This window comes from Ostrea edulis, chromosome 7 (genome assembly GCF_947568905.1).
Source record: "Ostrea edulis chromosome 7, xbOstEdul1.1, whole genome shotgun sequence".
NCBI classification, from domain to species: domain Eukaryota; kingdom Metazoa; phylum Mollusca; class Bivalvia; order Ostreida; family Ostreidae; genus Ostrea; species Ostrea edulis.
The window spans coordinates 70676917-70689567 of record NC_079170.1 but is presented as its reverse complement, the minus strand read 5'-3'; the positions used below and the strand labels follow the sequence as shown (position 1 = coordinate 70689567).

General features: G+C 33.6%; 1 protein-coding gene across 4 annotated transcripts in view; it reads left to right on the top strand.

Annotated features, from left to right (window-relative positions):
* The window catches only part of LOC125671023 (uncharacterized), a 35566-nt gene extending 23456 nt beyond the window's left edge, over positions 1 to 12110 (top strand). For 3 of the 4 annotated variants that reach the window (XM_048906508.2, XM_048906506.2, XM_048906507.2), the window contains 2 exons: positions 8815 to 9012; positions 10452 to 12110. In XM_048906508.2, the coding sequence (XP_048762465.1) occupies positions 8815 to 9012; positions 10452 to 10565 (312 nt within the window). In that variant the 3' untranslated portion in view covers positions 10566 to 12110. The other variant, XM_048906509.2, reaches the window with a different exon arrangement.
* The last annotated feature ends 541 nt before the right edge of the window (positions 12111 to 12651 follow it).

Genomic DNA, 12651 nt, shown 5'->3' with positions numbered 1-12651 from the left:
TTAATTCACAAATTTACGACCAGAGCATTCTGATGTTCAGGGTGCACACGTCACATCCGGTGGGTTACGGATTACATTCTTCTTGAGTATGAAATATGAAAATAATGAACAGTGATCAATATTCAATATTTAACTTCGTAAATTTGAAAGATCAACAGTGGAAATGTTTTCCTAAACGACAATATACCTATTTCAATCAAATTAATGTTTCCTAACATCTTATGAGAAAAAATGTGCATCTTCTCAATTATTTGTAACTGGTTTGTTTATGACAATCTATTTGTTTGAAATGTCGATACAGTATAATCGCTACTTGAAGTGAAACCCCTTTGAACTAATATTTTCATTGTGCTTTTTTAATTTTTAGAATCTTCCAATCTGATTAAAATCCGATCCTCTGATCTGTTCACATATATCTGAATTTTGATCTGTAATCTATGATTAAATATATCGATATCGGCATTGGTATCTTGTAAATAAATGTATATTCAAGTTTGTTTTAGTTGTATGGTCCGTTTTTCGTCTCTTGTCCACCTTTTAAAACACTGTTAAATTACAACACGCACACATACGTATGAGCCTGCATTTGTCATATACGATTTCACCCGTTTTAACCCGAATTCTTTGGTTGGAAATCGGTTTTTACAAACAGTCAGTAAGGCATTTATAATGCATATTCAGAAGGTACATTAAGTGATGATCAAGTGTCCAATTCAGACTTCCTTACGTGTATCTGTATAAAGCTGTGTACTGTATTTTGTTATGTACTTCAGTATCGTGTCATAAGTCTTTCACGTTTTGTTTCATAAAAATAAAAATATCAAAAACCTATTAGCACTATTCCTAAATATCTTCCTTGTCGACGTTTTTTTCCAATCCCAAATTTAAACAGCTGCGTCTGAGTTCAATGCATCATCTCTTGCACGCGGAGATATTCCAAAACACATATTACATGGTTTCAAATCGGTGTGAAATGGCACCAGTACATATTATAAATTTGAATAACGAAGGAAAAAATGTTCAGATAGCAGAATTAACAGGGTATGACCCATCTATATACCTGATTTCGTGCTTCGTTATTCAAATCGAATATGATACGCAAGTTCAACCACTAGCGGCAAATGTACTTCTGGGTTTCCACTATATTTACTTTTAAATGATCTTATCATTGTCTTCTTTCCCATGCTTATGTTTTCAAGCATGTGATTAAGGGAAAGTTAATAACTTTTAAAACTAATTCAGCTGCAACACAGTAGTTCTGTACACTTTGAAGAAAACAATAGCAGATGCACATCGGACCATTCACAGCAGATAGTTCGAAACATATGTATTTAACATAAATATCACATTCTTTAAGTCTGCCTGAAAGAAACACGGAGCAGAGAACAGCCTAAAGACATTATTATGTTTGCAGTTGTTTAAAAGTCAATCAAGGAATGGCAGGAATGACGAAACCTGTATATCTAAAAAAAAAAAAAAAAAAAAAAATGGTGAGTTGCAAGCAAACAAATCCGAAAGGGTTACAGACTTTGAACTTATGAGCAATATTAAAAAGATCGTCGGACCGAACGTCCTTGTATCCAACTTGACAGAGATCTGTGGATAAATTATGTTAAAGACGCAGACAGTAGAAATACTCTGCTTATTCAAGGTTTTGAGATTCACCACAAGTCGGTAAATGTATACGACTTCAATCCGTATTCCTCAGGTTCGACCTCGCCATCTGACAATGTGCTCAAAGTCGTCATTTTTAGGGTCCCTCTTTCAGTGGACGACAAAAAGATCATGCAAATGCTGATAAAACTCGGTGTTAAACCCAAAAGTGAAATGAAATATGAACATATAAGAAATCCTCTCACCCAAAAATGACTGGAGTACTAAACGGCAACCGATTCATTTACATCGAACCACTCAAAGAAGGTATTTTCCTACCCAAAAAGAGCTTTGTGCTGGTCTATCATGCAAAATTTACCATCGAGGTCAACCCAAAACAGACACAAAATCATGTACAAATTGCTGGAGTAAAGATCATTTCAGCTCGGAATGTCCGTCAGAACAGAAATACAAGGTCTGCCTGTCAAAAGGTCATGAGCCTGGGCAACAATCTTGTCCGGGTTATATTCATAAGCAAAGTGGAGTAATACCCTTCTTTGGCAAATAAGACCCATTGTCAAATTTCTATCCATGCGACATAAAAGTCTTTAATGAAAATTTCAAATCATCCGAGCACGCATTCCAGGGTGTTAAAGCCCTACGCTCGGGTGACATTGTTGCCGCAGAAAAAATAAGGGAAGCGCCCACCGCACGAGATGCCAAATTCATTGGTAATAAAATAGTACCATCTGATAGTTGGTTAAAAACCAGAGAACAAGCCATGGAAGAAATCCTATACAAAAAAGCTGCCCAAGATGAACATTTTGCAAAGGCGCTTGACAACGCTCTAAAAAACTCGATCTTTGCCGAAACAACTTTTGACAATTTTTGGGGCACAGGGCTTGACAAAGTGCAAACCGAGCATACTAGTCCAAGCGAGTGGCCGGGACAAAATATTATGGGATCAATCCTACAACGAATCGCTTCACACACCAAAAAAAAAAAAACCCCGAAAAAACTGGGAAAGCAGGCTCCAACAAAGCGGCTTCGAACAAACGCACTCAATCAAACTCCAAATGAGAAGAGCAGTTTTGATTACCCTTCTATATGACTTTTCATTTACAAAAGTAACGCTTAATATTCATAAGCATCGTTTCCTATGAATGTTGATTCTATAAAATGTATATCCCTCAATGCGAAGGGCCTTAATAATTATGATAAAAGGGTCAAAATTTATAACTGGGTAAGAGAAAATAATATTGATATTGTTTTCTTGCAAGAAACCCATTACTGTGAACAAAATGTCTTCAAATTTGATTCAAGATGGCAAGGCAAATCCTTGCATTGTTTTTCAGATTCAGCTCATAGTAGGGGCGTGTCAATTTTGATTAAGAAAACATTTTATTGTGAAATCATTAATGTAAATAGATCAATTGACGGCAGAAAAAATCTTACAAACATAAAACATAATGATAATACTTGCTGTCTGGTAAATGTATATGCCCCAAACAATGAAAATGCTCGAACAGACTTCTATAAAAGACTTTTAACCTGGATTATCAAAAATACTCTTGATAGGGACAATATCATTTTAGTTGGCGATTTTAACTGTCGGCTTTCTGCAGACGACAGACAAAATAGAGACATAAAATTTAAAGATAAAAGTTCAAAGTTTTTAATTGATATTTTAAAAGAAATAGATCTTAAAGATCTATGGAAAGAACAAAATAATGGAAAAAATGGATATACGCGGTGCGACGGGAATGGTAATGCTAAACGCAGGATAGATTATATATTTATTTCAAATTTTTTAAATCTGGAAACCCAAAAAATCTTCTTAAGAAAGGTGCCGAATTCAAATGGCAATAGGTCAACTGATCATTTAGCAATACGTTTTGACTTCTCACTGAATATTAACTCTCGAGGTCCGGGTTACTGGAAGTTAAACACATCCCTGTTACTGAACACAGATTATATTAAAGGATTTAAAGATTTACTCGCTAGTAATAAAAATGATTTTAATGCTATTCGTAATGATCAAATGAAATGGGAAAAAATTAAAATATTGACAAAAAATTATTCTATATGCTTTGCAAAGCACAATAGCAATTCACGACGTAATAAAATACACAAACTAGAACAAGAACTAGAAGAGATAGAAAATACGGACTCACGTCTCATTGATATGAACATAAAAAGAAAACTAGAATTTGAAATAGAAAATTATTATGAAGAAAAAACAAAAGGAGCATTCATTCGATGAAAAGCGAAATGGTTAGAATCAGGAAAAAAATAAAGCATATTTTCTCAGACTAGAAAAAAAATCATCAAATTTCAAACGCGATTAATTGTCTACAACAAAATGATAAAACTTACACAAACAATGACGATATATTGAAAAACATTACACACTTTTACAAAAATCTATATGAAAGTAACAACACGGAATCCAATGAAAACAAACAAAAAGACCCCGCTTTTAAGCGAAGACGAGAAAAAAATGTGCGACTCATTCCCGTCTTTAGAGGAATGCTCGGAAGCTGTTAAAATAATGGAAAACAATAAATCACCAGGATCCGACGGTATTCCCGTGGAGTTTTATAAAAAAAATTTGGAATGATATCAAGCTTTTTTTCTATAATGCATTAAAAATGGTTCATGAGACGGGCATGATGTCTTTTACTCAAAGAATGTCCATTCTATTGCTTATACACAAAAAGGGAGATAAGTCAAATATAAAAAAAATACCGACCAATTAGCTTGACTAATACAGATTACAAGATTATAGCCTTTGTTTTAGGAAAACGATTACAAAACTTATTACGTAACTTAATCAGTCACGATCAAACCGCTTATATAAAGGGGAGATATATCGGAGCAAACGCTAGAAAAATCTTAGACATTTTTGAGTATTGTGAAGCCAATAATCAAGAAGTAATACTGATATTCTTAGATTTTCAAAAAGCTTTCGATTCAGTAGAATGGAAATTCATATTTGACGTACTAAAAAAGTTTAACTTTGGAAATGAATTTATCAAATGGATAAAACTTTTATATAAGAATCCTTTATTTCGAATAAAAAATAATGGTTGGATTTCGGAATCCTGCGAGATGCAAAGAGGAATTCGACAGGGGTGTCGAATATCAGCTCTTCTATTCCTATTTGTTTTTGAAATTCTATCTTTAAAAATAAAATCTCGTGATGATATAAAAGGATTTAAAACTCTCCACATGGAAAATGAAATAACATTCTTGCAACACGCGGATGACGCAACATTACCTGTAGCTGATTCAGAGTCTTTAAAAAGGTGTATTGAGGTAATAAGTACTTTCTGCACTAAGTCTGGTATGAAACTAAATATTGAAAAAACTATTGGAATTTTACTTGGACCATTAAAACATCGATGTCAATATTTAGAAAATATTGAAATGACCAATAAAGAAGTAAAGTGTGTAGGGATATATTTAGGACACGATCCTGCTAAATGTTATAAACTTAACTGGGATGAAAAGATTGAAAAACTCACCAGGACACAAAATACATGGAAATCTAGAAAACTAACTCTTTTTGGAAAATACACAATAATAAATACATCAGTACTGTCTAAACTATTATACAGTGCAAGTATTTTTGAAGATCCAAATGAAAATACTATAAAACAAATTAACAAAGCTATGTTCAATTTCCGTTGGAATAAAAGAGAAAGAATAAAATGAAAAACCCTTATTGGACAAATAGAAGATGGGGGGATAGGAGTAGTAGATATTGAAAGCATATTTCAAGCCTTAAAAGTCATGTGGATCAAAAGTCTATTTATTTCAAATGCATCACAAAACGACTTGTTTTATTCTTTCCTAAGAAAAATATAACATTAACCCAAGTTATATCCTAAGTCTAAGCACATAGAATAAACAAGACATTAAGACACTGTTGACAAATATTCCTACATTTTATTGCGAAGTGATCAGCTATTTTAATAAATGCAAAGCTTTACAGAATATCACACTTACATCGACCGATGAAATTTTGTCTCAACCAATTTGGTTAAATACACTCTTTATGTACAAAAATGACACACTATGTTTCAAAAATTGGATTCAAAGTAAAATATTACATGTAAAGGACCTTTTTTGGTGAAAACGGAACATTTAAAGAACTAGAACATTTCAGTTATATCTTAAAAGTGAAAGCCAACTGGCTATGTGAATACACAATTCTAAAAATAATTTTCAGAAAAATTTAAACACAATTTGCTTGCCAAAAATCCATATATATTAACATCAAGGATGTGGTAAAAGTACATTTAAGAAATAACACAACTGTATTAATCAAGGAATTAAATAGTCAAGTAATTTATAATATAATTATGTCCATGAAATTTGATTTGCCAATATATGAAAACAAATGGTCTAGAGAATTAAACTGTAGTTTTAAGGAATTTAGAAATTCAATTTATATATATAGAGTAAGAAATATCTTAAACAAATCAGAATTCAATTACAAATTATTACATAACTTGACACACTGTAATTTGTCACTGAGCAAATGGAAAAGGAACAATCCAGTTTTTGCCAATTATGTAATGTTGTAGAAAATTCAAAGCACTTACTCTTTGAGTGCAAAAATGTATAATTTATTTGGAACACTGTAGGAAAATATTTCAATTTCAAGATTACATGGAAATTAATTGTTCTTGGTTTTTATCTACAAGAAAACAATACAACAAACAGCTACAACAATGTGATATCTTTTATTGCTATGAAAATACACAAATTTAAAATGAAATGTAGATTTGATAATTGTGAAGAAAGTGTTCATGGTGTATATCAAGAAACAGTTGTTTTATGAATTCTATGCATGTGGAAAAATCAAAGCAAATTATTTTTATAAAATACTAAAGGATATTGCTGAAAAGATATAATGTATATATATATATATATATATATATATATATATATATATATATACAGTGGAGCCTCGGTAATCCGGACGACATTAATCCGGACGCTTCACCTTCCGGACGATTTTTCTAGGGAACGGAATTTTTATACATTATTTCGCATCATTAATCCGGAAGTTCCGGATCCGGACGGTCACTTTTTACTACAAAACGTTATAATGCATTGAAAATTTTACCGTTAATCCGGACGGTAATTTTGTTTAGGGAAGGTCTGTGTGGGACAATTTTAGCAAGGTGTAAATTATAAAGAAAACAAGCCAAACTGTCTAATTAAAGCGATTACCTGTACCCTGTAACATCTCCCTCGAATTAGGTGGTGTGTGATGATAAGTCCGTTAGATAGCACGTGCCGATCGAGACATTGTATTGCCAATTTTCGCACATAAGATCTTTATTGCGTGTAGTGTTGAATTTTGTAAATAAATCTGTAGCATATTATTTTATAGTCTTGATCAATACCCTAATAGTATTAATAAATTAAACATCATGCCGTAATGATAATTTGTTTTAGCTGCTACACGTATCAGTTGTACTGATTCGTAAATTGATATCGGTTTATTCAAATCTAAAGAGTGTAGATTATACTTTTAGATTCTGGATTTTATTCTGTTGATTGGCGTGAAATATACATGTATGTTCATGCACATGTATATATAGTATGATTTTTTAACGTTTAGAATGTCGCGCATGTAGAATATACCTGTGTATGATTGATTCTTGTTACGATGTTGTAGAGCTTTATTGCTTTCGAAATTTTAAACTCTGCGTAGAAGTGAGAAAATTACCATTTTAAGGAAAATGACAATTACATTATGTATGTACCTGCAATGTTAATTTCACCCGAGTTTTGTTCCGTTATTATCGCATCATGAAAATAATATGTGCGCGTGACTAGATCAAAGCAGTAGTAGGTCTTGATATTACGAGCTTAAATGATTTTGTTCTCCTGATATTGTCTTGGATAATTATAGAATAAAAAATATAAAGTCTGGCAGATTGAATTTTGGTTAAAGAATGTTGTCAACTGACATGATAATCACGAAATTCTTATATCAACTTTGGACGATGAAGATTGTTTTAACAGACCGCCGAACCCGTGAATCGTGACAGATGGAAATTACCGGCCTCTTTAAGAAGTAAAAGTGTGATGAAATGTTTGAAATGTAAATGATTATGTTAGTTACTAATGATTTAATTACGTATAGTTACATAAAGTGCTTCATTATTTGTTTTAGTACATACGGTACACAGTTTTGTATTTTTTTTTTTTAGGGATCATATGTATACGTACAATGTAAGCAAAGGCAAATACACTGAACGCGTACATTAAATTTTAGTGCTTTGAAATACATGTAAATGTTAACATTATCATAATTTATTTACTAATGGAAATGGTTAAATCCAATGATAGAATGTGTTTAATTCACTATGCATCAATGAAGTAGGCACATATTGGCTACTTATGCAAAGCTAGAAAATATGCGATTCAATTATCCGGACGCTTCATTTATCCGGACGATTTTGCTGGGAACCAAAGTGTCCGGATTAACGAGGCTCCACTATATATATATATTTGCCTGTATACATTGTAATAGGTTGATATGCTTGAAGGGGACAGTCCTTCAAGATAAACAGGTCGGGGGCACAAACTTGGACTCTGATTTATGTGACCCCTGACTACATGTATAATATAATATTGTACAATATTATTATTATTATCTTTTTATTTCTGAAATTGTATGTACATGAATTATATGAACTAAATGCCTTTCTGATCCAAGGAGCCCCTGGCACCCCAAGTGAGGAACACTTAGGGGATATCTTCGGATATTTTACCCCAAAACTAGAATTATGTACTTACTTAATAAAATGAATGTCAACTGTAAAAAAAAAAGTCAATCATTAGTGTATTTTCATAGTTTTTCTGTGGGTTTTTGTTCTACATTCGATTAGCCACACCGTTTCAAATTCCAAGACACTTCATCCCACCCCTCGTATCTCCAGGGGTCCGTGTTTGCCCTACTTTTAATTTTGCATTCTTTATGGGATTTATGAGATTGATCACTGTTTGTTATCTTCACTTTTCATTCAGCGTGGTAATAAAGATTCTCAAAGAAATGTTGTGCTTAGGTTAAAGTCACTGCCCTTAGAATTCGACATGTTTTGGGGTGGACAGTGAAAGAAGCAAGCATTAAACTCTAGCAATAATAAAACTGTAATTAGTACTGAAATTGTTTATTACTATACAACTGGGAACTAGGACCTGGATCTTAACAGTCAACGACTGATAGACGATATGACAAACAACGTCAGGAAGAAAACAGCAAACTCCGACGAACTCCGGAAACTCTTTACAGATCACTGTGGGAGAGAGCTACAGCTCAGAGTTAGTGTGCAATTACCTCACAGAGAGGAGGTACATAATGAAGATGAACCGCAACAATACAGAGATGCTGTGGTGAGTTTGCACATCTTGTAAATTGCATCCGGTTTTCTAAAATTTCAGCTTGAGCATCACTGAAGAGACATAATTTGTCGAAATGTGCATTGGTGCATCAAAATTGGTACCATTTTACATTACGACCCCTGGGTCGAGGCCTCTGTTGGTAGACTGTTAAACCCCGAGAGTATCTACACCCCAGTAAATAAGTAACTCGTTACTAGCTTGAAAATACGGATAAATATTTAATTGCTGTTATAAAATTTAGAAATTCATTTCAAAATTATGGATTATCTCCCTCGTACATAGCTCCGATCCCTAGACGAATTTAACTCTAGTCTTTGGCACTCTGTTTTTTCTTTCAGTTCTTACAAGTTTATTGTTATTTCGGATTTCCAAAATCTCGGCTTAAGCATCACTGGAGAGATATTATTTGTTGAAATGCGCATTTGGTGCATCAAAATTGGTACAGTTTCAGTTTTACATCCGCGTATTTTGACATGATTTCTTCGTGTAATGTAGCAACATGTATCGTCGTTTTTTCATAGTGATATAGGGTTAGAGGTGGGGTCAGCCGAAAAAGGAAGTTGTCCAAAATGCTTTGTCAATGAAAAATTATTAACTATTACCATTAGATATTGTGAGGGTGGAGACGGGGGAGTCAGCCGATCTATCTTTATTTTCATTACGAAATACATGTAATAAAGTATGCTCATTGTCAAAAAGTGGGGTTGCCAGCCGAAGGAACTTTACTTCAATCCTACTTGCCTGGAATATTTTAAGTAGTAATACGCAACTTCCGAGATATCAGCTCTTTTGTGATAGAGGTACGTTCAGTGTTCTGTTGAACGCATAGGTGGGTACAAAATGTATACATATACGATATACTAGGTATGTAAATACAGATACAAGTAATGAAAGTGTAAATTTTGTTTATATCAGCCGTTGGTATACATTAAACTGACCATATGAAGAATAATATTTGATTGAATTAGGCCATCGAATTAAATATGAAATTTTTGATTTCCTTTTCTGCACGAGTGGTATTTTAATCAAAGAGAAATGGTGATTATCGATTTTTGTTTGAACTATTTTATTATGAAATACTAATAAACTTACTAATAGTGTTTGTCTTTACAGTTTAGGTGGTTGCATGATGTCTGATAATCGGTCTTTAGGTAATATATGAAGGCAGCTATAAGCATTTGTACCCACCGCTTGTAGACGATATTATGTTTTGTGTCTCACTGTGCGTAAGAGTTCCACAAAAGGAAAGAACTATTGGGCAACTCGGAAATTGCGTATTGATTATGCAATTGTTAGTGTTTTGAATGCAGAAAAATAACATTTTCTTTACGTGTATCATCTTTGCAATGATAATCATTATGTTATGAGGTTTCTAAGAACTATTCATTTTTCCCTTCGATCCTTCAACTCATCTGTTTTTTATTATACAGGCCAGACATGTAAGAGATTACCACACGATTTCGGCAGGGTCAGTAATTGTCAGAGGAAGTATAGTACAAGAAAACTTTCGTGCGTTGAGGGAGGGAGCAAGCACTTTAAGATGAATGCTTATCGATGTTTTCCATGCTGCATGCATAATTGTGTTACCATGTAACCTGTACAGGATCGACAAAGTTTTATTAAGTATCAAATATTAGCTACGAATGGGGTCAATCAACAAGCTTACAATGTATAGTCCTTTAACGAAATGTGTTATAAAAATGCATTCCATACATTGAAAGGTCACCTTCCATATATCACTAGGCCACTTTTCATACATTATTAGCTCACCTGAATCAATCAGGTTACATATTGCTATTGGTTCATCATCGTCCGTCGTACGTTAACAGTTTAACTTCTTCATAACTACCCATCTAATTTTTGTCAAGGTCATGGATTTATTGTTAAGAGAGGAACATTAATTCTAAATCTCGGGATCCTGTAGCCCATAGCTAAGTAGTATACACCATGCATCCATCTGTATTTAGAAATATTTCATTAGTAAACGACAATATTAATATACAAGGTATAAGAAACACTGATTATTGTATATGAGAGGAAAACTATATTTGTCTACCGAAACAATAACTACTTGTATTTTCCATAGATATAACTGTTTTATGTAAGTCATATCAATTTGCAGTAAATCTCTTGGGAGTATTTGAAAACTCACAAAAAAGTAACAATATCACGCCTAAACTCTAGAATTGGCATACATGTTATACCATTAAACACGTTATTGTCTTCTATCTGAATCTGATAAAAATAATGTGCATGTAATAAAATTTCATTTTGAAAATATTTCGGCGAGTCTTTTTAAAACCTTTTGTAGATCAGCGTGAGGCTAACAAAAGAATGCTTGAAAACTGCCAAAATTTTACAATTTTGAAAAATCTTCTTTACAACCACTCAAGTGTAAGAGAAAGCAAACGCATAGTGCCTTAGAGCAAGAGGACTTCTACTACTATTGTAGATTTCATGTATGTCAAGTATGAACAATGGTTCCATAAATGAAACCTGTAAAAGATGTCTTAAGCTACAAACGTAACAGTGATATCCAACCCAGTTACATGTACCATAATTATTTTACAATAAATATGTAAGGCGTACATAACCCGCGGCCCTCGAGCAAAACAAAACCTCGTTTTGATTAATGTGTTTTACACAGAGGATACACTTGAAGAAAATATTATTTGCTCGAGACTTGTGCTGGGAGTTCAGTTTTACGTTTCGTCTTGATTCCCGGTGGCGTATTCATAGGGGTGTATCAGATGATGCAGCTGTATTCACCATGTAATCATGAGGCAGATCAAGTAAGAAAAATGATATATTTTGACCAAGTATCAACATGTTAGATATATTGTATTGAAAGTAAACATTAACGGCAAACTGACAAATCAACTGTATGATAAACGGGATAATGTCAGGTTCTCCATCGTCAACTACCCATATTTATATAGCAATATTCCATTATCAACAGCATCTGGTGTTTATATTTCTCAACTGATTCCATACGCAAGAGCTTGTTTTGCGTATGGTCAGTTTGTAAATCGAGGCAAGCTACTGACAAACAAGTTGATGGTACAGGAGTTTCAACAGTCTCGATTGATATCAGCATTTCGCAAATTCTATGGTCGTTATAACAATTTAGTTCGCCAATACAACCTATCATTGGGTCAAATGCTGTCTGACGTGTTTCATACCGATTGTTTTGCCGTTCTTGGCACACTAATTTTGACTGCTGATAACTTCCTTTACCTGATCAGGATATAGGGCTCATGGCGGGTGTGACTGGTTGACAGGGGATGCTATCTCCTCCTAGGCACCTGATCCCACTTCTGGTGTGTCCAGGGATCCGCGTTTGCCCAACTATATATTTTGCATTACTTATAGGAGTTATGAGATTGATCATTGTTCGTCATCCTCACCTTTGATGACTAAATGTTTGATCATTTTAATATGAATCTGAGGCTGTAATGAAAACATGACAGCACATGCGTATGTAGCGTAAGGGATCTTTTCATTGCCCAGGTTTGCAGATCGGGACATTTAGGCTATGAATAGTACCAGTCAAATAATCGTACACAAACCACAAGATGAAAAATGCAGTTTCCGCAAGGCTGAAACACTGCGGAAACTTAGGTATACATA